The following is a 26071-nucleotide window of genomic DNA, read 5'->3' on the forward strand; positions in this document are numbered from 1 at the left end:
CCGGATTGGGCAACTTTACACACGCATCGGGCCACTTCACAAAGCCGCCATCCCGGGATCTGCGGCCAGGATCTTTGCGGCGCGTGTGGGTGCTTTCTCGTCAACATCGTCAACTCATTTTGCGTTAGGCCCCCTCCCTCGGCGCCGACTTGAATCATACGGCTGCTCTACATCAGCAAAGTCGCAAAATATGCAGCCAAAACATGGAAATTGGACCGTCAGGCTCGGCTCGCGAGCTGTTAGCTTCGGCAGCGTGACGTGAAGCTAGTGATCTGGTCCCTGCTTTTCGGGTCCTCTCTGCCCATGTCGACTTATTGATAGTAGGTATTGACGTTAGAAATGCGTAGCTGTGTTGTTGTTTTCACATGTCTGCCTTGTGCTGACCGTGAAAACTTATTTTTAACGAGGTGGGCGCCTCTTTTGGGAAGCTTCTTAGGATATAACTTGCCTGTGATCCCCGTTGGGTGACATTGCTTGAGCCTCCTCTCTTCTGCGATCTTCAGCTTCTTTCTTATCTGCACGTTGCGCAGTTATCAAATCAACTCACAAGATGCATCGCCCGCAGGGTGACAGCGGCAACGTCATGTCCAAACCGTCGGATGACACCTTGCACGCCAAAGCCATTCAGGAACACGACCACCAGAGGAATGACATGGACATTGAAGCCAACGATGCCCACGTCAACGAGCTAGTCAGGCCTTACAGTCTCGATCTTATCCGCTCAGCGTCAAGACTCGACCCTGGTATCAACCCGTTCCTATCGGACCACCCTGCCCTGGACCCAAGCTGTCGCGAAGAGTTCAACGCCAAGAAATGGGCCCGAGCCCTTCTACAGCACTCATATCATCATCCCGAGGACTACCCAAGACTTGAAGCTGGAGTCGCGTATCGCAACCTGAGTGTTCATGGGTACGGCACCGACACGGACTACCAGAAGGATGTTCTTAACGTTCTCTGGCAAGCGCCAATGATGATCAAGCAGGGTCTTAGCAACCGTCGTCAAAAGATTGACATCTTGAGGGAGTTCGACGGAATCATTAAGAGTGGTGAGATGCTCTTGGTGCTGGGCCGTCCCGGCAGTGGTGTTTCTACCTTGCTCAAGACGATCGCCGGTGAGACCCAGGGTCTTCATCTGGGGGATCATTCACACTTCAGTTACCAGGGTTAGTGACAATGCCTACTCAACTCTGTTGGGGGTGTTATATGCTGGTTCTCACGAAAGCTGACTGACAACATTCATCCTAAACAGGCATACCAATGGAAACTATGCATAAACGATTCCGCGGTGAAGTGATTTACCAGGCCGAAACAGACATCCACTTCCCCCACCTCACGGTTGGGCAGACGCTTCTTTTCGCCTCACTGGCAAGAACGCCAAAGAATCGACTCCCTGGCGTCAGCAGGCAGAGATACGCCGAACACTTGCGGGACGTCGTGATGGCAGTTTTCGGCATCTCCCACACCATCAACACAAAGGTCGGAAACGACTTCGTCCGTGGTAAGTGGCTCAAGCCTTTATCAGCTTTGAAAAAACCTCCACTAACTCTCCACAGGTGTCAGCGGAGGCGAGCGCAAGCGCGTCAGTATTGCGGAGGTTACGCTCAGCCAGAGCCCTATACAATGCTGGGACAACAGCACTCGCGGATTGGACAGTGCTACCGCGTTGGAGTTTGCTCGGACTCTGCGGTTGTCTACTGATATGGCCAAAACTTCGGCCATTGTCGCGATGTATCAGGCCTCGCAGCCGGCGTATGATGTCAGTACCACCTCCCGAACCTGGCTTATATCGTTGTTGACTTACACTTGTCTAGGTATTCGATAAGGTCGCGGTGCTTTATGAAGGTCGCCAGATCTACTTTGGCTCCACGGCCCTGGCGAAGCAATACTTTGTCGACATGGGCTACCGCTGCCCCGACCGCCAAACCACCGCTGATTTCCTCACTTCCCTCACGAATCCCGCAGAACGACTGGTACGAGAAGGATTTGAGAACAGAGTTCCCAGAACGCCAGACGAATTTGCGACCGTATGGAAGGGAAGCGATGTCAGGGCACGTCTAATGGAGGAGATATTTGCCTTTGAGGAGGAACATCCTCTCGATGGCTCAGGGGTAGACAAGTTTGTCGCCACCCGCCAGGCTCACAAAGCATCTCTTGTGTAAGTGGCAGTGAAGGCAGGACATCGTGGCATAATCGCCTGCTAACAGTTGAGAAGGACTCCGCAATCACCTTACACCATCTCCATGCCCATGCAAATCTGGCTCTGCATGACGCGTGGGTACCAGCGTCTCTTGGGCGACTGGCTCTTCTTCGTTGTCACGGTTGGTGGGAACTTGGTCATTTCTTTAGTCCTTGGAAGCATCTTCTTCGACCTGCCCTCTGATGCATCGAGTATGAACTCTCGTTGCATTCTGTTGTTCTTTGCGATTTTGTTCAACGGTCTCAGCAGTGCTCTTGAGGTATGATTCGGATTTTCTTCTAAGTAATCCCACGACGAGAGAAATTTACTAATAAGGAGATCATCAGATCCTCACACTGTACGTCCAGAGACCCATTGTCGAAAAGCACGCTCGCTATGCCCTGTACCATCCCGCCTCCGAAGCAATCTCCTCCACGATCTGCGATCTTCCCAGTAAGATTCTATCTACCTTGGCCTTCAATATTCCTCTATACTTCATGGCAAGGCTCCGCCAAGAGGCCGATGCCTTTTTCATCTTCCTCCTGTTCGGCTTCACCACTACACTTTCAATGTCCATGATCATCAGAACCATCGGCCAGACGTCCCGTACCATCCACCAAGCCTTGACGCCAGCCGCTATCTTCATCTTATCACTCGTCATCTACACCGGCTTCATCCTTCCGACCCGCGATATGAAGGGATGGCTCCGCTGGATCAACTACATCAATCCCATCGCCTACGCTTTCGAGAGTCTGGTCGCCAATGAGTTCAACGGTCGGCAGTTCCCCTGTCCCTCATTCGTTCCGGCCTACCCGAACGCTGCGCCAAACGAGAGGACGTGCTCGGTCGCTGGCGCTGCACCTGGCGCGGACTTCGTTGACGGTGACTTCTACATGAATGCCACCTTCAGCTACTACAAGTCTCACATTTGGAGGTATGTTCTCGTTTTGTGAAAGTCGCTTCGTAAATAAGTTTAACGTGTCGCTCAGGAACTTTGGCATTTTGATTGCCTTCAAAATCTTCTTCATGTGCGTTTACTTGCTCGCGGCGGAGTACATCACCACAGACCGCTCCAAGGGCGAGGTGTTGATCTTCCGGCGCGGTCACTCGGCGCCGACACTATCAAAGAACTCATCCGACGAAGAGACTGGCCAACCTGAACGCATTTACCAACATGAGAAGTCCGAGGGGCATGCTACTCAGTCGAGTGTCAAACAATCTGCAATTCACAAAAGCCAATCGGTATTCCACTGGAAAGATGTTTGCTATGACATATCGATCAAGGGCAACAACCGCAGAATTCTTGACAAAGCTAGCGGTTGGGTCAAGCCGGGAACTCTGACTGCTTTGATGGTAAGTCTACCTCCATTCTACGAAATTATTCATACTGATGATCGGTTCAGGGCTCTACTGGCGCTGGCAAGACTACTCTTCTCGATGTCCTGGCTAACAGAGTGACTATGGGTGTTGTGACTGGAGATATTCTCGTCAACGGCATTCCCAGAGACCAGTCGTTCCAGCGAAAGGCCGGATACGTTCAGCAACAAGACATCCACCTCGAGACATCTACTGTAAGGGAAGCCTTGCGATTCAGCGCCATGCTACGCCAGCCAGCTGCTACCAGCAAGCAAGAGAAGTACGACTGCGTTGAAGAGGTGATTGGACTTCTGGAGATGGAGGCCTATGCCGATGCCATTGTCGGAGTACCCGGAGAAGGTAAGTCCTTAACTGGTCTTTGCACCTCATCCTCAAAGATTGGTAAGCTAATCCGTGCTACCACAGGCCTAAACGTTGAGCAGAGAAAACGACTGACTATCGGCGTCGAGCTCGCTGCGAAACCTGACCTCCTTCTCTTCCTTGACGAACCGACCTCGGGCCTCGACAGTCAGACAGCATGGTCAATCTCATCACTGATCCGAAAGCTCTCGGAAAACGGCCAGGCCATCCTCGTGACAATCCACCAGCCTTCTGCACTCCTATTCCAGCAATTCGATCGTCTTCTTCTCCTCGCACACGGCGGTAAAACAGTCTACTTTGGCGACATTGGCGAGAACTCCCGCGTGCTCACGAGCTACTTTGAGCAGTACGGAGCAATGACCTGCGGACAGGACGAGAACCCCGCCGAGTGGATGCTCAAAGTTATCGGCGCTGCTCCGGGCGCCAAGGCTGAGAGGGATTGGCCCGAGACCTGGAAGGAGAGCCATGAGTGTGCCGAGATGCGCCGCGAGCTCGAGCGTCTGGAGCAGGGCCAGGTGGCGAATGGCTCGACGTCCAGTCCCGATGAGATGTCAACTTATGCTGCGCCGTTTCATGTTCAGCTTGCCTTGTGCACTGAACGTGTTTTTCAACAGTACTGGCGCACGCCTTCGTACATTTACTCCAAGTTGATTTTATCTGGTGGCACGGTACGTCTCAATACTTAGTGGTCAACGACCTAATGGATCTTCAACTGACACTTTGCACAGAGCTTATTCATCGGTGTGTCCTTCTACAACTCACCGCTCACAATGCAAGGACTCCAGAGTCAGATGTTCTCCATCTTCATGTTGTTGGTGGTCTTTGCCTTCCTCGTTTACCAGACGATGCCCAACTTCATCCTGCAACGCGAGCAATACGAGGCGAGAGAACGCGCCTCTAGGGCGTACTCATGGTATGTGTTCGTGTTGGTCAACATCATTGTCGAGCTTCCCTGGAATACCTTGGCTGCTATTGTGATTTTCTTCCCGTTCTATTATCTGGTCGGCATGTATCGCAATGCCATACCGACGGATGCGGTTACGGAACGTGGCGGTCTCATGTTCCTACTCATCTGGGCCTTCATGCTCTTCGAGTCAACTTTTGCCGATATGGTTGTCGCTGGTGTACCTACAGCAGAGATCGGAGCGACTCTTTCTCTTCTACTTTTTGCTTTGTGTCTGATCTTTTGCGGGTAAGTTCCACACCGATCCAATCAGCCTGAAGTCTTCAAACTCACGAATCAACAGTGTCATTGTGCCGGTCAATGCCCTGCCAGGTTTCTGGAAGTTCATGTACCGCGTCTCACCCTTGACCTACCTGGTTGAAGGTCTCTTGTCAACGGGACTGGCTCACAACAAGGTCAACTGCTCTCAACTCGAGCTGCTGCAGTTCAGTCCCGCGAATGGAACCGCATGTGGTGATTACATGGCCCCGTACATGCAAATGGCCGGCGGCAGTGTCTTTAACCCCAACAGCACCGACGCCTGTCAATTCTGCCCTCTGGCTACGACAGATGCCTTCTTGACTACCGTATCTACGTCATACGACAGACGATGGCGGTCGTACGGACTGATGTGGGTCTACATCATCTTCAACTTGTTTGCAGCTTTGTTCCTGTATTGGCTGGCTCGGGTGCCAAAGAAGCACTCCCTTGCTCAACTTTGGAAGAAGAAGTCTTCCTAAAAACTGACTCTCGGCTTTATCGGCTACAATCGCTCAAGATAAAGGGGCAATGAGGGCCTCCGGAGTTTCAGCGTCTTTCTCGAAGGGCTCAAACATGCATAATTACTAGTCCCTAATAATTTACTTTCTCATTCACTTTTCGACTTTATTATAGAGTATTAGAATGAATGTTTTCTTACAACATGGTATTTAGTGCAGCTGTATTGTAGATAAACTTCCAAAATCGAGACGTCGCTTTCATTTGTAAAGTGCATTCTTTGCTTTGGCTTCCTTCCGGAATCCGGTGAATCGGACTGTACAAATGTCAATGGATCCCATTCCATTTATTGAGGTTTCAAAAGTTTTGAGCAATTATCGCGATATTTCCATTCGTAGTGGTTGAGCGATTGATAGCGAACGTCGAAGTTTGAAGACTCTATCTTGCTTATTGTATCTATTGCAATTGAATCGCACTCATCACAGAGCGGTTGCGAAGCCCAACTTCAACGCTATGTAGATACCACTTCGTAACAATGAACGTTCCCGAACTCAATAGTTCAAATCGTTTCCCATTACATCCATCAATGAAGACTGCCCTTGGAGCAATCTTGGCTCTGAACGGAAGAGGGGTTGCAACTCGTTGTGGTGCGCCCGGAGCATGTTTCCATATCTGTTGACAAATCATCATAGTAATTTGTCTCTTGCACAAACGTTGATTTGTAATTGAATGGCACGATAAGATCCGCGTCGGAGGCACTGCGCCTCTTTAATCAGCCAATGTCGACCGTTCGGGGCTTCAGGTGTGCGGGCATGCCCGACGTAGGCCCCAAGTTGTGGATGTGTGGAACTGATCCTGAGAATTGCGTGTTGACATGGAGCGGGGTAATTCGGTGCTGATAGGTGTTTTCGGCAGTTTCAGAGGGCTGAGAGTTACTGATGAATAGTTGAGTACGGTGTCTGGCCTTGATGTGGTCCGGTTGGCATATCTTGACGGAACGGCCCCGGCCTGGGGCCGCATCGCCAAGTAACCGAGCACCGATCGCATCCCGCCCGACAACATGCAACGTTGAAGAATTGGCGATTTTTTTCTTGAGGCTCTCCAAAACAGCTAACGATAAAGGCACCAGATGTTCTTTGCCACATTGACCAAGTGTGCTAGATTTAGATGGGGTTATGGTGACATCTCACTGGGGAACCCCTTGCCGATTTCGGCTCGGGGTGTAAGGCGTGATTATCTTGCAGTTGTCGTCATATCGTGCAACGGATGTATATAGGCGACCACATAATTCACGAATAGCAATGTCAGGAAGAAGATTATTCTGCAGTATTGATACCCAAACCCAAGAAAAGACATAGCAAACATGCCGACCGAGTTCATCAGCGTAACTTTTCCCAACGCCTCAACGGAGATCAACCCGATCCCTGGTGCTGGCGTTGATCCCGAGTTCCTAGTCCGCTACGCCAAGAATTTGGACGACTACGGCTTCAACTACACACTCGTTCCTTACGGCTCAAACTCATTTGATCCCTTCACAATCGGTGCGACCATCGCAGCGGTCACCAAGAACGTCAGCGTCATCATCGCCTTGAGGCCAAACACACTCTACCCCACCGTTGCCGCAAAGGCCCTAGCCACGCTCGACCAGCTGAGCAAGGGCCGTGTCGTTGTGCACTTCATTGCCGGTGGAAGCGATGCAGAGCAAGCCAAGGAGGGCGATTTCTTGTCCAAGGACGAGCGGTACGGCCGCCTTGAGGACTACATCAAGATTCTGCGCCGAGCGTGGGAATCGCCGGAGCCCTTCAGCTGGGAGAGCAAGTACTACACCTTCAAGGACTTTCACAGCAGCGTCCGTCCGACAAAGGGCACAATTCCCGTCTCCGTTGGCGGTTCATCTCCTGAGGCATACCGCATTGGTGGTTCCCTCGCCGACATTTTCGGACTGTGGGGTGAGCCGTTGAAGGAGACAAAGGAACAGATCGACCGCATCTACGCCGAGGCCGAGAAGGCCGGCCGCAAGGACCGGCCCCGCATCTGGGTTACCTTCCGTCCCATCATCGCCGAGACGGAGGAGCTTGCATGGGCCAAGGCACACCGCACGCTCGATGCGCTCAAGGGAAATATTTCTGCCGGACAGGGCAAGCCTGGTCAGAATGGGCCCGAGCCTCAGAACGTCGGCTCGCAGCGTCTGCTTGACATCGCTAAGAAGGGCGAGGTTCAGGACCGGGCGTTGTGGTACCCCACCGTCACTGCGACTAACGCCCGCGGAGCCTCTACGGCTCTGGTAGGATCTCCCAAGACCATCAACGACTCCATTTTGGACTATGTCGACCTTGGCGCAGAGTTGATTTCTATCCGTGGATATGACAACCTCAACGATGCTATTGACTATGGTCGCTATATTCTGCCTGCAGTCCGTGAAGAGTTGAAGAAGCGTGAGAACAGTACCAATGGCACGAATGGGGCTTAGATATTTGATTATTAGCGCTTGTGTAATTTTTAGGATCGCATGTATGTCCTGTTGGGCAAGCGAAGCCATGCGAGTAGGTAGCCACTTAGTCCTGAAAGTAGATGGAAAATTACATGGGACATCAGAGATGACAAACCCTGAAGGAGCCATCGAGTGTGGTGAACAGGACCAGTCAAGAAATTTATAGTTTCACATTGACACATTTTCCCATTCCGTCGTAATTCGTGTTATACTTCATGATCACGTCCCAGCCCTATGTAATGTAAACCGGCAGACGGCTTCCAAATATCTCGCTCTTCTCAACTTGGATATCCTTGCCATGGAAATCATGCAGAAGCAACCAGCATACCATGCGGAACACAAGCATACACCACACATCATTGATCTGCTGTTGCTGGTCGTGGGCGATCACCTCTGTGGAAGCATCAGAGATGATCGATCTAGCTCCACGCTCTTTGCGAGCTTTATCAACCCGCAGCTGTTTGCAAACAACATCAATGACCCGCTTGCGCACCGAGAGAAGGTAAATCTCGGCTAGAACGCCATGCCTCTCGCTCGAAGACGCGGAATCTAGCTTCTGAAGGAGCGATACTTCCTTCTCGATTTCCTCGTTCTCCTCTCGCGTCCTCACGATAGGTGATGCTCCTGGAACAACAAGGTCGTGTCTTGAGTCCCTCTTTGACCGAGCATGATCTCCTGTAGCGACCACAACCGTCTTGTATTCTCCTTCTTTGTCGTTCAAAATACGCAAGATTTCTTGGAGGTGTACGCGGAGCACGTTTTGGACAAGGTTTATCCTCTCTTGATTCTGAAGGAATTCGTCGCATTTCGAAATGGCCGAATGCAAAGCCATGACGAGGTCATTGGAGTAGATTCTTTCCTCGGTGTTGTTTGTTCGTCTGAGAATCGCTTCCGGGCCGTCGCGAGACTCGAGCTCTTCGAACTTGTCTTCAATCTTGCCGGCTTCTTTGAGAATCACGCTAATTCGAGATCCTTCTGTACTTCTGAGCATTGATTCTGTTGCTGCCGACTCACCCACGATGTGAACATAGTCGCTGAGGAAAGTCCTCAGTGAAAATGACTTCCGGTCCCAATGCCAGATGGTTGGGTTGGGAAGCATGCGGAAAGCCGTGCCAGGGATCTGTAGGACGGCGCCCACCATACCTAGGATCTCAAAAGCAACTAAAACATAATAGTCAGTATTCGAATCATTTGGATATACTGACTGTTGGCAAGACTTACTTGGAAACAGATGGATGTGTCTTGTATCAGGAGTAGACTTTCGGAAATGCCGGACGGTGTTAGTGTTGCAACCGATCACCACCAGAGTCTCTGCAATAGCCGACATGCTGCCAAGCTGTAGCGTTCCGATATCTTTTGGTTCGTCCGCGTACTTGTAGTTGTCGTTGTTCTGCTGGCGGAAAATCGTTGGACAGTATCCAAAGCAAAGCTCCTTGACCTTATTGTTCGGCACTACCCTGTTCTCGTGAAACCAAGTCGGACCAGTCTTCTCGAAGGTAAAAACAACACCGAGATCGTCGACATCGTAGCCGGTGATGCTGAATCCATTGCCTTGACCGCGGTAACGGTCTTCATTTCGGTTAAACTCTTTCCAGTGAACGCCTAACATTGCCGCCATTTCCACCAGATGTGAGATCGTTGTCGTTGCGTAAGGTTTCTTCATGTTGTCTGGCATACTATCCCAGGACTTTTTCTTCCTCTGCATGCCGACGGTAAGGGTGTAGGGTACCGTGGTGCTGGACTGGGTCGGGTGACATGGTGTCTGGGCTTCCCATTGAGGGTTGTATCCGAAATACTCCTTGTCTTGCCAGGTCCGAGACTCCCTTTCCATACGCTGAATAGCCATCAGCAGACTCGTCCAGTTTGCGAGCTCGTTGTCGGCGGTGTGGATAGCTTGGCGCGTCATCCCAGCCCGCAAAGTTTTGGAATGCTTGTCGTACTCGTCCTGGTCCCAGGTATACGTCTTCTTGTAACTGTCTGTCGTTCCGGTCATGTAGGTAATCTCCTTGTCGTCGTGCACGCCGAGGGGCCCCCGCGGGTTCGTCGGCGGCGCAACGAATATGACGGGGACTTCGAATTCCACCTCAAAGCGGAACTCGTACCATTTGAACCGTCGTCGTGTGAACCTCGCCCAATCTCCCATGACTTTTGGAGTGCATGATGAATAGCCCGTTGCCGACGCGTAGTATTGTTGGAGGGCCTGGAAAATTGCAATGATGAAGGCGAGAACTGAAATAACCAAGGCCACGACCGCTACAATCAACTCAACTTGATTGTCATTGTTGTCACTGTCGCTGCCGGATGAGCTTGTGGGGTCAGATGACGACATGTTGGTGGGATCCCTTGCATGCAGGCAGTTGACGTTGCTCCTCTAGGCACTCGGAACGATTGTGAAAAGGGACATTGAGCCCCCAAGATGCAAATACAGTCAGTATCGAGACCCAAACTCTCTTGGGATATTGAAGGAGAAAGAGATTAGCAGAGAGCCTGATTTATCAAGGGTTTTCTCCAGTGCTGGCAGCCAGCCTGATCCGAGCCTGGCTGAGACAAAATGTAGTTCAGCTAGGCAGCCAAAATCAGCCCCTTGCGCAGGTGCAAGTATCACGTGTAACCCCTGCAGTTCTCCATAATGGAACAAGCGCGACAAATGATTCAAATGGTCTTGGGAGACCAGGGCCGTAAGGCTCTCCCGCTCGATGGAGCGTGGTGGTCATATGAACTTCTAGCGGATATGCTAGTGCTGAAAGTTGTTGGCATCTCATTCGATCATCTGTGCCAGATTATAGCTAAACTAAGGTCTGCCCCGACGCCATCTACCAGTCTAGTGGAATTAGCAAAGCAGGCCCAGAACCCTATCGCTCCAACCCAAGATTTAGTTGTAGCTCGAAAGGAAAACAAAAAGAAAGCAGGAGCCGTTCTCCAACATCAGGATATTGAATGCTCAATATTGGAACAGCAGATCTGGAAGACTTATTCCAGCAACTCAGCCCCGGAGTAAGCACTAGGCACAATGGCCAGCTGGCTGAAGTCATCGTCCCAGCTGGTTGGTGAAGTCGGTCGGTGAGGGGCCTCAGTCCCCTGTTCGCAAGAATCGGTAGTGGTCATCATTGGTTCGAGTAGCACATCCTTGCGGCGGGATATGCTGACATGCAGAAGACGGCACCGCTATTCCGGCCCAGCCCTCTGGTGCACACAAGGATTTTCCATTTTCCATCCCTCCCCTGTCTGCCATTCTTCTGTCCGTAACTCCCACAAGCCATGAACGGCTGTGCCTGCAATCATTTTCTGAGAAATGATCATGATGAGAATTCGGGGCACTCAATGCCAGTCAGATGTCCCAGGTGAGAGTGGGCGAGCACCTCCTTAATTACGACATGTCTAGCGATAGACAGGGTTGACAAGTCATTGCAAATGTAACAGCAGGTTGCACCAGTCACAGAAGTAAAACAGACTTTCCGCGCCGCCGAACCCAGGGAATTTGAGTGAGTAGAGGAGCTATCAGCCAATGAATAGCACGACAAGACAGTTGTCCAACGTCCCTTCGTCTATTTCTTCGTCTTCAAGTAATCCTTCTTTGACCACGCCCATCGAGAATTTTGCTGTAAAATAATCCGCTGCCTGTGTGAGAGAAGCCAGTCAGCACTAAAGTCACTGCACTAGTTTCGCTCACATTCGAGCCATTCCATGCGTAGGGGCTCAGTTTTACCTTTTCAGCGATTGCATAGACCGTCGTCTCGGTATGCGCCGATGGAAGTAAAGGCATGATACTAGCATCGACTATCCTCAAGCCATCGATCCCATGCACATTAAGGTCGAATCCACGACAACACCAAGTGGCCTCGGAAGTATAGCGCAGGTTCTAGTAAAGCGATACTATATAGAGTTGTCTCCCAAATGAAAACCAAAATGTCAGAATCGCTCAGTGTACCGACCCGAGGCAGCGTTTCCGTTGCTCCGAGAGCTTGAACTTGCTGCGTGGCCAGGAGTCTTGGGTTGACCGTAGTGACTCAACCAACGCCTGCCCATCGTAAGGGTGGGAGAGACAGCGAGGGTTCAATGATCGGGGCGCGAAGGGGTCGATGAGGTTAATTCCAATAGTCCCATGGCTTAAGGGGTGCATCAAGATATTCACTGTTGAGCGTCCACCGTCCCCATAAATAAGCCCCAAGTCGGCCGTGGAATTACATTGTTGCATTTGCAGAATTTGCTGTCTTTGTTTCGAGTATGCGCCTTTAACAGTTCGATTAGTATCCTGTGGGAAGTACTTAGCGGTGCCACCATTGATAGCGGATACTAGTTTGCTAGTGACATCCGTCTGGGTGAAGTTTGAGGGAGTAATAAACGCGAGCGCTTCTGCGATGGTATCCGTCCAGCGCCTTCACAACTCGAAGTTTAGACGAAACTCCAGTTTTTCACTTGCAGGACTTACCTTTTAGTTGCGAGTAGTGGAGATCTCTTTGCCCAGCATCAAATGTTGAGTCTACCAACTCGTAGTTCTCGGGTATGCCAGTACTTACTACTCACTATATGTCAAGTATATCAGCCATGCAATGCATGTGACTTTTACATGACTGAAGACTTTGCCGGTGCGCTAGCCCGAATGGATGATCTTGCAGGCTTGCGTCAATGATGTTGATAGAAAAGTCAACGTGGTCGTCTTGATATTCTGCCTGACTGCCAGAAACTATTTCATGAAGGAAGGACTTTGGCAGAGCCTTGATTCCATCAAGTTCAGCTGCGAACATTATTTGTGCTCAAGAGATGGAACACGTGATCAATGATATTAGTACAAGACTTATTCGGCTCTATGTCTAAGCTGAAAGACCCTATTGAGACTACTGCTCCCGCATTCACACAGTCGTACTTAGATGCAGCCTTCCCCCATTGAACTTGAGTACTCCTAGCTTGCTCTTGGCCATTGCGGCACATGAAAGACTGTGACCACAGTCTACCCGCTGCTCGGAGTGTTGGTTGAGGAGGATGTATGAAAATACACATTCATACCCTCAGAGTATTGTTTGAAGGTTTGGAGGAAAATATTGGCCGATGGTTCCTCGATGTGTGTGCCTCGGCAGTGGAAGTTAGTTCGTAGCCACATCCGAATCAGTTAATTAGCACATGTGTTCATTGTGGAGAACCAAGCCACCCATGAGTATGTCAGAAAGCCCCCAAGGGATTATCAGAGATTCAGCATCAATAGCTGAAATCCACTTCTTTATAGTTGTTTCCTCATCCCTGCCAACCCAGCCTTCCAGGTCTTGCAGGCAATATGGCTACTTGAGGATCTAGCAGGTATCACCTCATCGTTTCACCAGGATATCATTGACCCCTGAACCTTCCAAAATAGAACAGCCTAATACGTTTGGTGAATGTTTATGATCAAATGTGCAGATCATCTTGACCAAATGCTTATCGAATGCATAATAAGTCCTTCATCAGAAGTTCCGGTGGATCATCGATCAACCTCCAACATCGCCGACAAATGTAATATGCCAACAAAGGAATGACAACACGAAAAAGGTAAACAATCAAATACGGGCTGATGTCAAACTGTAATCCATCGCAACGATGCTGTCATTACCCATGAAGGCAACGAAGTGACTGGAGGCACCGATGAGACCGGCGCCTCTTTTCGGCATACAATCTCGTGATTATCTTAAAAAGTACCCGTGGCGGTCTTTGCGTGCATGTTTAAATACGTCTTTATGATTGGACTAGAAAACGAAGAACCAAATCAAGCTGCAGTCAGCATGAGCCTGGCCAATGAACAGGAAGTCCGAAGCCCCCACTGGCTGCTGCCAAGTGATGCATCAGAACTGAAGAGAATTAGAGTGCGGCTTACCTTACGCCGTCTAGGATGACTAAATAGTCTAAAACTGCCTTGTTACTTGCAGCGCGCGCGCGAGACCAAGTGGATTTTGCCGCTCGCTCTGCTTACTCGATCTCTTCCGCCCCACGTCTCCGTGATGTCCGGCACTGAAGACAGAGGTGGGCCTTCTGATATTTGGATATTGGGACAATATGATTAGGCCTATTCGACAACATCCAAGACTGGGGGTCTCTCTTTCATTATTGATTCAAAAGCGCTATATTATGCTAAGTCCGTCTCTCTTTAGAAAACTTCCTCGACGACAGATTTCTTGAATCTTTTTCGCAAGCGTTGCCGGTGGGCCCATAGTTGACAAAGCCATCGTAAACATTCTTACTTGATTTGAACAAACTTCACCCAACGAAACGTTTTGCCATGGGACGTCCTCCAACTAGCGGCTACTGTCATACCTGTCGACGAAGACGGGTCAAGTGTGGTATGTCAGTCTTGCTTTTTCTGTGACAACTCTAGCCTGTCCACCTCAGTTCATAACAGTCATGTCACTTACACGCACCTGGAAACACTTAGACAAAGCTCGACCTGCATGCGAGAGATGTCTGAAATCCGGCCACAAATGTCTGGGCTACGAATTGCCTCTCCGCATGCAAAACTTTGCCGCCACTGGAGATGCTGGTGGTAGTCAACAACTAGTCAGAGTCTCAAACACGAGCTCGAGCACTGTCATTCACCAGAACATCGTCCCAGAGCTTCCATTCACAGCTTTTCGTAACCGGATGGCCTTTTCCCATCTTGTAGCGCACTACCGCTGGGCTCCGTTCTGGAAACCTCTCTTTCGAATGTCATTAGACGGAGAGCTAGATTCAGATGTGGCCAGAGCCGATTATACGGGAAGCCTGGCGACCGCGCTCGGCTTCATGGGACATTCTGTCAACGAGCCGAGCATGGTGGCCGAGGGCTACGAGTTGAATGGCAAGGTAATCAGAGCGTTACATCACGCTGTGTCAGCGAAGTCCAATCAGGAGTTGGCGAGGTGGGCCTTCACAATCATTATCCTTAGTCTTTACCAAGTAAGTCTTTGAAAAGGAACTTCGGTCAAAAGCACGCGCCTATTGTTACAGTCCCTATTCTAACAAATACAGTATGCGGTAGAGAACGTGCCCAACGTTCCTCACTATTACGGCATGTCGAAAATTATAGAAATGTGTGGGCCAGAGTGCTTTCAGCAAGAGCCAATGTTGACCTATCTACGCCAAATTCGGGCACTTCATGTAAGAGAATTCCGGGCTTTGTTCTTTGACTTCCTAGATACTTGTGGTCTATATATGTACTGATGGAATTGACTGTGGCGTCAGGCGTGCAACTCCTTCAATGAACATGATCACTCTTTCTTTGAAAAAACGAGGTGGAAAACTATCCCATGGCGATATATATCCAAGACCTCCCACGACCTGCTGATGGACATTTTCGTCGATATTCCCGGTCTCACTCTTTCCATCGCATCACGCAATCGACCGTTATTCAACAACGAGATAGAGGCCGCCCGTGACAAGATTGATCAGCTTCTCAGGGATCTACGTGATTGGAGATGGCGCTGGAAGTGCGACAATCCAGATGCTGCAAGAGAAGCTGATATGCCTCTTAACGAAGAGGTGGAAGATGTTTTATTGCCTTGGGCCAAGACGTTGGCGTCTAGGCCAATCGAGGTGAAGACACCGGAACAGGCTGCCGAGCTCATCATCTACAATGCTTCAATCACGCAGCTTATGAATTTGCAAGTTTTGTTGGACACGGGCACGCGGCATCCAATGCCATTCCCTGAAGATATCGACGAAACCATTCTCAAGCCAGCGGAAGATCCTCTTTACACGCCGAATGAAGTCAAATATAGGTGGCAGCCATCCATGGAGGGCTTGAGGCTCATGAGGCTGGCACCGAAGCTCTTATCTGTTAGCAACGGTACCTCCGTAATGCTTGCTGCATCGCCCATCGGAATCATATACAACTCCCTCCTGGCTACCGAAGGTCTTGGAAATCTATTTCTGTCAACGATGGCGGTGCCGAGTGATTATACGATCACAAATAGAGAGCTTTCTGTCTTTCGCTTATGGTAATAACATACTTAGGAAGATACTGATAGGAAACAAAGAGAAAGGGTTATCGGGGCATGAAATACAACTGTCAAGAGCCACCTCAGTGAACAAAGTGTAAAAATGCAAGCTGATCACGTCGCCGACCACCATAGCTCTTCGCACGACATTTTCTATCATCAAAAACCAAAAGTATGCGTCGAGGGGGAATCGAACCCCCGGCTCCCCGACGCTGCTGGATGGCAACGGAGAATTTTACCACTAAACCATCGACGCTGATGATTGGATAGTCTTTTCTCTCGCAGTGTTGATCTTGTAGCCTTGCGTGTCGCGCTGCGATTTTTTTCCAGGTCTTCGCCAACCTCGATCAGCCCCCTCTTTGTCCGGCAATCGAGGGCTTCGAAATTCCTTCAGATGCTCCTGACCTGCTCCCTAGTCGTTGTTACTCTGATTCTCGTTCAAGGAGTTGGACCACTCCTTCATTGAGGTCTTCGTTCTTGCAACTAGTTCTTCTCGCCATCCGCCTGCCGCATCCCCTGTCCACCCAAGCAGGCCATAATTCCAAGCCAACAATCCTTCAGCACGTGCGCCATCCGGATGGTCCAACAGTCCAACTGCAATGTCAACCATATCTTCACGGTCATAAACGGCGTAAAATATGCTGGCTGAACACACTGAACAGGAGTACCGCTCTACCTCAGGAGAGCTATTGTAAACCGCCAATGTTCCGAGGCGTGGGTCTTTGGTCTTGGATAGAACTGCTTCTTTGAGTTTAACGATTGTCTGTGGAAATTGTGACGGCGCGGATGCGGCCTCAGTGCTGAAGTTGATGTGTGTGAGAGGAGCAAAGGTCCAGGCGATGATGTCTGAGCCGAAGTGTTGGCGGCAAGAGTTGCACGAGTCGGAACATGCCTTGAACTTGAGCGTCTTGGGATCCACACACGTCGAGGTCGATTCCTTCGCCGGGTCCGCCTCCAAGTCCGCCGCGCTTCTCAGCGATAGCTGGACGCCCTTGCAGTGACAATGGAACAGTGTCGACGATGGAGAAGGACTAGCATGCAGCCGAGCGGTAGGGATAGACTTGCTGACCGGCCAGTCGAATGGAACCTCTTCGCTGTTGCGATGCCCTTTCCAGCGCTTAACCGGGTCTCCATTCTCTTCTTTCGGAAGCCAGGGCGCAAGGCCGCCATCGATGGTGTCGCTGATGAACATGTGGTTGTCATATTTGACGAGACCAGGGATGTTCCCCAAAGCGCCGGTTGTGACATAAGGAGCGATGCTGGGATCGTGACCACGGGCGAAGAGCTGCGACGAGCAGGTACCGCACGAATAAACATCAAAGTGTTTTGAGAACGGATATTTCCGCAAGCCACATAGGTCTACAGAGGCGTCTGGCCACGAGACGGCAGGATTGTAGAGAGATCCAGTTAGTCGGCGACACGACGTGCAGTGACAGCAAGACGCGTTGAGCGGCAGTGCGGATTTGGGCAGTGAAGCGGAGAATGTGTGTGCTTTACACATGCACTGTGCCTTGATAGTGACTGAGTCGTTCATTGTCGTGCAGAAAAGGTTGTGATCCTCGGGAAGTTTATGATTTTGAGATGAACCAAGTTGAAGGTTTCTGGAGACTGAGGTAAATAGATTAGATGAACGACTTTTTTAATTTTCTCAATACTTTTAGGCTGCCATTGGTTGTACAAGGGCGTGAATGACAAGCCAACCATCTCACCTCGCGATAGTGCACCACCTACGTCACCACAACCGGCACAGGGGTCTCATCTCAGTAGCGACATTACGCGCCAAGATATAAGTCAAGTAAGACTTGATACACATGGAACAACAAGCCGCCGACTCATGCTGCAACCACAACGCCTCGCGCTGACAGCTTGCGTGTTGCTCTAGGCAACTCTATCTTTGAAAAATTCAATCCCGTAACTCCATAATTGCACACAAGGCATCCGGCTCACTCACTTCCTATGAAATGTGCCCCCGACAACTTGAACTTCCTGGGCTCGACGCGTGGCCGGCAGGAAACCCACCCTCACAAGAGCGTCCACGTTCTTCTTCAAAGCCACCTTGAGCTGCAACGGACACATATTGTGGCTCTTGGCCACCTCTTCCCATTCCATGCTACCGTTTTCGAATAAGTGAGCCAGCGGCCAAAGGGGATGCTCCTCTTTCCGACGCGAGATATCGTTTCTGACTGTTGACAGCCATTCAGCAGCACGTGTCGGACGGATGTCGTAGCCCATGCCCTTGATCAAAGTCCAGAACGTCCCCCAAGTCATTCCTTCTTCATGCTGTGTCACCGGACTAGTAGATGATTCTGGATTGAAGGCGGTGCAAATGGCAGCTTCCGAAGTTGTAGCAGCATCGGAGAGATGCAGCCATGCCTGCTCCTCGTCCGCACTGTAGATGCCCATCTCAATGTTTGCAGCCGTAAGCCTCCAGATGTAGTCGTCTAAATTTGCTACACCTTCTGCGGGCGTCCCGATGATAAGCCCAGGCCTAAAGACGCCAATATTCCGCCGCGAGACCGGACACCGTTCCGCAGCTCTCTTGACGACAACCTCGGCAACGAACTTTGTCTGGCTATAGCCCATAGAGTCCGAAAGCTCTCGCGCGATGTCCTCGTCTCGTTCTTCGGCACTCTTCCACTGCCGTCCGCCAGACACATATGCAAATCGCATGGCCGGATTCTGAAGGGCAATGCCAAGGAGCTGAACTGTTGAATGGATGTTGACCGCCTCCAAGGCAGCATAGCTCTTGTTCCAATGGACAATCGCACCATTGTGAATTATGATATCAAATGTGTGTCCATCGCTTAGCAAGTCCCATTGTTTCTGGCCGAGGCCGAGCATAGTCTTCGCGAGGTCCCCCGTCCAGACGTCCAGCTTGTCCTCGTGGAACTCGGTCCACCAAAGAGCCCTTTGTGCAGCTTCAATCACACGGTCTTTCGATGCTTGAGGTGTAGCTCCGCGTACGAGAGTGGTGACGTGGGCAACATCGCGCCGCTCCAGAAGTTGTCGCAGTATTTGAGTACCCAGGTATCCGCTTGCACCAGTAAGGAAAACCCTGAGATTGTCTGTCTTCTTAGTCAAACTACCTTGGGCATCTCTAGACAGCATACCTGGAAGTTCCAGGAGCCCCGCATCATGACGATCAATTTCACTCATCAAATCGATCCCTCGAGTCTCAGAGTTGATGTTCGAAGATTTCGGCGTTACTGGGCCGTTGGGAACTGCATGGGTAATGAAAGCTGCCAGCTTCCTGATGCTTGTTTTCTCATCCATGAGCAGCTGCATGCTGACTCTGACATTGTACTTGAGACGAACGAAATGCATGAGCGACATCATGTTGAGAGAATCTAGACCTGAAGTCTGTAACAGCACATCGTTGAAACCGTCCAGTCGGGGCCTTGGCGAAAGGGTTTTCTGAGACACCAAATCTGTGATCTTTTGTGCCAGCTCGTAGGCGGGGAGCTCATGAGGCTGAATGGTTGCTACTGTACTCGGTATCGGTGCAGAAGTGTCGAGGATCTGAGATTCTCGGATGGACAGATTTCGGATCCATGTTGTGACTTTATTCCTGTCAACCTTGCTTGAGGTCGAAAGTGGAAATCTTTCCTCAGAGAGGGTCGCAACGTCGATGAAGTGTGCCGGGAGCATGATGCTTGGAAGTTTGCCGGTCAACTCTTGACGAACTTCCTCTGCAACGATATTAAATCGAGTCATGATATGGTGGAGACCAGACGGTCTCTCGCCCTCTTCTTCTTCGAGCTCCAGAACTGCCACAATTTGATTCGAGAATGGCCCTGACGAGGGAAAGACAACAATACCGCGCTTGACGGAACAGCAACCAGCGATATGCGACTCAATATCTCCGAGTTCAATTCGCTGGCCGTTCAACTTGACTTGGAGGTCCTTTCGTCCCACGTAAACGAGAGTTCCGTCGGTTGCTCTCCTCACAAGATCCCCAGTCTTGTACAACCTATTTGTGCTCATTTGATCCTCTCTAGATATCCATGGAAGTCGCGAGAGAAACGTAGCAGTTGTTTTCTCAGAGTCATTCAAGTAGCCATCGGCTAGAGTCGGACCACCTATGAGCAACTCGCCAACCTGTTCACTTTGAACCAACATCGTGTCATCATCTGTGGCGACAACCCACGCAGAGCAACCGACCGGGCTTCCGATGGATTTCGGGTCTGTATCGTATGTGCATGCATGGCAAGCAGCGATAACGGAGCATTCACTTGGGCCGTACGCGTTGAACAGAGTCAGTCCAGCGTCAAGCCATTTCTTGATCAACGCCTCATCGGGAGCTTCTCCGCCCAGCACTAGAGTTCTTAAAGACGGCATCTCTGTGGGATGAACGATGCGAGCCACCGATGGTGTGAGAAGCGCGAGGTTGACACGCATGTGGCTTGCAAAGTCTCCAAGATTCTCGAATCGCTCTTTCTCAGTGGCGACACAGACGGTTCCGCCGTGGATGAGGGTGGTGAGAATCTCAAAAAGGCTGGCATCAAAACTGTATGCAGAGAACTGCAAGACGCGATGCTCATCGCTCATACCGAAGACGGAACCATGGGCCATCGCGCTGGAAGCAAACGCGGCATGGGAGATGATGATGCCCTTGGGATCTCCCGTCGAACCAGAAGTGAAGATGATGTATGCAGGACTGTCGGGGGTCACTTGAGCTGGTGGTTGCCGTTGATGCTGGAGCCTGGAGATCCCGTTAAGAGCATCCCGATTGACAACCACGGACGCAACATCATCGAGATCAGTTGCCTTATGTTGGAATGCAGACATGAGAACTGTTCTGGCTTTGACCTGTGTAACAATCTTTCGTAGACGTGATAGGGGCTGACTCGGGTCTAAGGGCACGAAAGAAGCGCCAGCTTTCAAGACCCCAAGCATCGCAACGACAGTCCAAACACATTTCTCGAAGCACAGTGGAATCTTGTCTCCCTTCAAGACTCCCTTGTCGATAAGTTGGACGGCAAGTGTCGTGGACATATCTTCCAGCTCTCCGTAAGAGAGTGACTCGGCTGTTGAGACTACTGCTTCTCTCTGGGGTTGTGTTAGACTCATCTTTGTGATGAGTTGATGGAGCGTGGCCGAGACCTTACTTGCTTCGAGGGGTTGAGAAGCTTGTCGTTGGATAGGTGTAGAGGTTGGTTCAAAGGCCAAGTCAGCAATCGTAGAAGGTCTGTAGCTATCAGATGTAGCCCAGGCGAGTTGACTCATGACAATTTTGACTGTTTCAATGGCTTGAGCGACGAAAAGTCGACTTGTCACATCTTCATCGACATGCGTCGCAAACTCAATCCGTCCAGAATGAAGCCATGCCTCGCATGTCACGGGAAATGTGGTAAACTCTTCGCGATAGATCGGCTTCCCGAGGGGACCAGGCCTAGTCTCGTCCCAGCCGCCGCCTGCCTGGATGACGAGCAGGTTCTGGAATTCGCAGGCGCGCTTAGTGTCTTCGTTGAGTGATTTGATCTGTTGGATTCCGGACTGCTCATAGGGTATCATGGCGGTGGCGTGGTCCTGGATCTTTCGCAGAAAGTCGAGGATGTCCCGCCCTTTGTCGAGGTGAACTCTTACAGGTACTGTGGCTATTGTCGGACCCTCGACGCTTTCGATATTGTCCAATGGTGCGTTTCTACCCGAGACTGTTGCGCCGAAGAGCACGTCGTTTGACTTGGAGAAATGGCTGATCATGAGACTCCATGCCGCTCGAACGATTGTTGACATGGTGATACCTGAAGACTGATCGATGTTGATTCGAAGATCATCGCGCACCACAGCTCGGGCGAAGGACTGGTGGCCAAGCTTGGGAGCCGCTGGGAAGTTTGACGGGCTCACTCCCTGTAGCTCTGTCTTCCAGTAACTCGCATGTGTTTTTGCCGTGATATTCTGAGTGTATTCGATGAAGTTACGGTAGTCAGTTACTGGCTTGACAGCGCGGCTGTGATACAAATCATTGAGACGGTCACAGAGCATTGCCAGGGACCAGCCGTCATAAAGCATGTGATGTATGGTCCACACGAACGTCACATCGCCAGACTTCGACGTGATCACAGCAAAGCGATTGAGCGAGTCTCCGGGAAACATTGGGTTCGCATCGTCTTGCTCGAGGTATGCTTCGAGGTCGTCGTGCAAGAGCCACCGTACTTTCTCCCGGATGACGGCTTGAAGAGACCCAGCCGTCGACGTCGTTGCGAACCTGGTCCGCAGTATCGGTGATGCGGCATGGATATCCTCCCAGCAATTCTTGAACCTCGCAAGATCGACGTCCCGAGGTAGCGGATGGATCCATCGACCAGTGTAACTACCTGGTCGCGTGAGATTGACGGCCATCAGACCCTCTTGCATGTGTGTGCAAGGGTACAAGTCTTCAATTTCATCTACAGCGACGTCGCACTGGAAAGCGGCTTCACTTTGCAGCTCTGTGATGTCCTCTCGCCGCAGGAAGTGGAACGGAATGAACTGGATAGGAGACACCGCTTGCTTCTCAGATATCGTACTCTTACAAACGAGAGCCATCTTGCTCAGCACAGAGTTCTGGAAGATGTTCGCAACATTGATCTGGAGTGATTGCTTACGACAAGCTGCCACGATCCTGATAGCCCCGATGGAATCTCCGCCGAGCTTAAAGAAATCATCTTCAAGGAGGATCGAGTCTTCAGGTAGACCTAAAACTTCTGACCAAGCCAGCCGTAGGGCCTTCTCAGTTCGTGTGAAACTAGACTGTGAAGGGTCGCATAGCGACATTGAAGCTTCGGTTGAGGGGTATGTGTCGGATATCAGCGTGTGCTGTCCGACCGAAGAATCCTCTTCGCTATCGGGGAAGTCTTGAGAAATTGCCCTAGGAACCTCAACCGGCATACAATCTTCCTTGTTGTTTGGCGTTTTTAGCAGATGTTTTGACGTCGATGCGTTTCCGTATGCGCGGAGCGTCTTCCTGTCGACCTTGCCTGACGGTGACAGGGGCAATGTGCTGCATGGCACAACTGCCTTTGGTATCATGTATCCAGGGAGAGCATTGGCGAGTTCCTCAGTAGCTGTCGAAAACTTCCGATGTATCGTCGCCCACAGAGAGCGAGACTCCTCAACAATAAGCTGCTCTTCTGCGAGTAAGGGGGTCCCGAAAATTGTCTTCGGGGCGATGAATGCCGCGAGGATGCCATGTTCTCCCCCAAGAGGGCGTAGGAGCTCTACTATTAACTCCCAGTTCGTCCCAGAAGGCGACGCTGTCTTTTCGGAATTCAATAGTTGCCTGAGTTGATGTTCAATCTCGCCAAGCTCAACTCGCTGACCATTGATCTTGACCTGAGTGTCTTTCCTGCCCAAGAAGTCGATAGTCCCATCAAGGTTCATCCTTCCGAGGTCACCAGTGCGATAGCATCGCATTGGCTGTCGTACGACACCACGCAGGAAATCTGGATCATCCAAAAAGACAGCTCTTGTCTTCTCCTCATCGCCTAGGTATCCACGCGCAACAGGCGGGCCCTCGATCACGATTTCACCAACAGTACCGAACGGAGCAAGCTGGCCGTCTTCTCGGACAATCCAGACGGCACAGTTAGGAGGTCTTCCAAGCGAAATGCTCTTCAACCCCTTAGTCCTTGGCTCGCTGACTATAGTGATAGCGGAGCACTCTGCCGGACCGTAAGCATTGAGGGTCTTGACATGGTCGGCCCATGTGTCAGCGACAGCCTGCGGTAATGCTTCACCCACGAGACACAGAACTTTGAGGCTTGGAACTTCCTCCGGAGCCATTAGGCTTGCAACTGAAGGTGTCAGCATCGCCCAGTTGACCTTCATGCTGGAGATGCAGCTGGCAAGGTTGTTCATCCTATCCTCCTCAGATGGGATGCAGAGGCATGATCCCGTCATCAGGGTAGCAAATACTTCGAGCATGGAAATGTCGAAGGAGAAAGAGGAGTACTGCAAGACCCGGCAGGTGGGAGAGTCGAGGCGGATGGCTTTGGTGAAACCCTTGGCGCTGGAACAAAATGCTTCATGAGTGATCACAACACCTTTTGGCTTTCCGGTAGAACCACTTGTGTACACAACGTACAGTGTATCGATAGGAGAAGACGAGATGTGTTTCAGCGGAAATTGTCGTGCGGTAGACAAACTGTCCAAAAAAGCCCGGTCGACCAATACGCGGTTCTCCTGTTGGATTTGTGGTGGGATCTTGCTTTTGCTGTCGATGGACGATACAACGACCTTGGCATCCAGGTCCTTGATGATCATGCTGATTCGGGCTGCAGGAAGCGAGGGATCCAAGACTACGACAGCTCCGCCAGCCATCACCACACCCAGAATGGAGATGATACTGTAGACAGACTTTTCGAAGATGATCGGGACCATCACCTCGGGCTCAACTCCAAGACTGGCAAGATGCGTCGCTAGAGCCTCTGATGCACGCTGCAACTCAGAATACGACAAATCACCGTCCCAAGCGCAGATAGCCTGTGCATGAGGATTTGATCTGGCATGCTGTGCTATCAAATCTTGAACGAGATGTTCTTCTCTTGTCGGGAGCCTTTCTCACGTTAAATAGGCACGAAAATAGTATAATCGTAGACTGTGGAAGTGAACGAAACTTACGGTCTGTTCAATTTGACAAGATGCCGTTGACTCGCTGGACTCATGACATATACATCCGCAAGAGCGGAGTGCTCTCCGGTCGAGTTGGCCAACTGCCAAATAACGTGCTCCAAATCACTCAGTAGCAGGCGAACTCTTGCCTTGGTAATAGAGAACTCATTGAATGTCGCAGATAGCTGTAGATCGTTGCCCTCGACGAGACAATGAAGCTGAAAGGCGAAGTTGGCGGCGTTGACTGGCTGTTGCTGATGTTGAACGGTCGTTGAAAAGTTGACAAGCGTTTTAGAGAATGGTTCGCTCCCGGTCTCATGGAAAGCCTCGAGCCTTTGGCTGGCTGCTCTGGTTACAGTCCATTCATCTTTGACTTGCTGTAGGAATGTCGCAACCGAAATATGAGTGTCAATAGAGACTGTGACCGGTGACACGCTGCTCGCGAGCTTAGAACTATCACTGCTCGAGACGCACACATCGAAGTTGACTACTTGGCTGTCAATGAATGTAGAAAGGACCAAGGCCCAGGCTGAGCACACTATCGACTTCGCGTCATCTGGTGCGTCGCAAGTAGGACCACGAAGATGAGTGTTCGACCCTAGCTGTGATTCGCCAGACGTAGTCTTAGTTCGATTGTCGGTCGATAGTGTCAAGCTCTCTATACTTGTTGGCACATCAGATGCCTGTCCGTCATATGAGACACTGGCATCGAGGTCACCTTCATCACGCGTGGCCGTTGTCTGAAGACCGATAACCTCCTGGTTGGACTCGTGGATTGTGGGTGTCTTGAAGACAAACCGCTCAGGCACGCCTGGGATATCCACAGGGAATGGATTGTCAAAGAAGATCTCGTCCGGTGTCTTTGCATCTGCCGGGGTCGGAGCATCGAAAACAAATTTGACAGAGTGAAGTCGAGGCGTGAGCTTCCATTTCCCGTCTGCGGATAACATATTGAAGATTTGGCTTGGTTGCAGCGATGCAGTTACTGGCGATGCATGCACGATGTAAGCCTGGAAGCGTGGCGCCAAGGCGGGAAGGTCTTGGAGAGTGTTGTTTGTATAAAGTACGGTGATTGTACGGAGAAAGTATCTTTGAGTCGATGCAGGACCTTACCACTTGGCTTCCGTACATGTATGAATGATACTGTAAGATCTGTCATCGCTCCTTCGGACTCGATTCGGGACCTTTGCGTGTCTCGACTCCGAGAAGGTTAGACATGGGGCCACAGAAAATCCTTCAACGTCACAAGTAGCTCTCAGTCTAATCGACTGGCTCCCGTGATAGTTCCCGTCCATGTCGCCATACTCAGACCGCGCGTACCACGGAACAGCCCAGACGACGCCTCCTCGGGTAAGGTACCTTAGGCCAAGACTTACAACAAGCAGTCTTCGGGTTGTCCAAATCAGGTATTCTAGACTGGTCGCCGGTCTTTCACAACCTGCTCAAACAGGAAAAGATCCCGGAACCTCTCACACCGT

The 26071-nt window shown here is 50.8% G+C and overlaps 6 protein-coding genes across 6 annotated transcripts; 3 read left to right on the forward strand and 3 right to left on the reverse strand.

The window, feature by feature from the left end:
- Positions 1–113: 113 nt before the first annotated feature.
- HER10_EVM0006365 (uncharacterized protein) lies at positions 114–5596 on the forward strand (the record flags this gene model as incomplete). Its single annotated transcript, XM_035475952.1, has 11 exons — positions 114–1163; positions 1250–1498; positions 1554–1756; positions 1812–2155; positions 2213–2456; positions 2524–3110; positions 3166–3529; positions 3580–3892; positions 3959–4581; positions 4642–5105; positions 5161–5596. The coding sequence occupies exons 1-11, from the start codon at positions 551–553 to the stop codon at positions 5594–5596; spliced, it is 4440 nt and encodes a 1479-aa protein (XP_035329464.1). The 5' UTR covers positions 114–550.
- Positions 5597–6887: 1291 nt separating this feature from the next.
- Positions 6888–8212, forward strand: HER10_EVM0004618 (uncharacterized protein). Its single transcript, XM_035474254.1, has one exon. The coding sequence runs from the start codon at positions 6937–6939 to the stop codon at positions 8041–8043; it is 1107 nt and encodes a 368-aa protein (XP_035329237.1). The 5' UTR covers positions 6888–6936; the 3' UTR covers positions 8044–8212.
- Positions 8213–8296: 84 nt separating this feature from the next.
- On the reverse strand, positions 8297–10393 carry HER10_EVM0011008 (modin; the record flags this gene model as incomplete). Its single annotated transcript, XM_035480450.1, has 2 exons — positions 8297–9225; positions 9286–10393. The coding sequence occupies 2 exons, from the start codon at positions 10391–10393 to the stop codon at positions 8297–8299; spliced, it is 2037 nt and encodes a 678-aa protein (XP_035330050.1).
- A 3915-nt stretch (positions 10394–14308) lies between these two features.
- Positions 14309–16005, forward strand: HER10_EVM0009759 (uncharacterized protein; the record flags this gene model as incomplete). Its single annotated transcript, XM_035479235.1, has 4 exons — positions 14309–14369; positions 14462–14961; positions 15034–15162; positions 15247–16005. 4 exons carry the CDS (start codon positions 14309–14311, stop codon positions 16003–16005), a joined length of 1449 nt encoding a protein of 482 aa, XP_035329899.1.
- Positions 16006–16413: 408 nt separating this feature from the next.
- On the reverse strand, positions 16414–17535 carry HER10_EVM0007583 (amino acid adenylation domain-containing protein; the record flags this gene model as incomplete). Its single annotated transcript, XM_035477136.1, has 1 exon — positions 16414–17535. One exon carries the CDS (start codon positions 17533–17535, stop codon positions 16414–16416), a length of 1122 nt encoding a protein of 373 aa, XP_035329624.1.
- A 23-nt stretch (positions 17536–17558) lies between these two features.
- HER10_EVM0000992 (amino acid adenylation domain-containing protein) lies at positions 17559–25667 on the reverse strand. Its single transcript, XM_035470756.1, has 2 exons — positions 24603–25667; positions 17559–24537 (listed from the first exon to the last, which is right to left on the reverse strand). Exons 1-2 carry the CDS (start codon positions 25541–25543, stop codon positions 17949–17951), a joined length of 7530 nt encoding a protein of 2509 aa, XP_035328820.1. The 5' UTR covers positions 25544–25667; the 3' UTR covers positions 17559–17948.
- Between the last annotated feature and the right edge of the window lie 404 nt (positions 25668–26071).

Source organism: Colletotrichum scovillei (genome assembly GCF_011075155.1).
Source record: "Colletotrichum scovillei strain TJNH1 chromosome Unknown Contig00009, whole genome shotgun sequence".
Classification (NCBI taxonomy): Eukaryota; Fungi; Ascomycota; class Sordariomycetes; order Glomerellales; family Glomerellaceae; genus Colletotrichum; species Colletotrichum scovillei.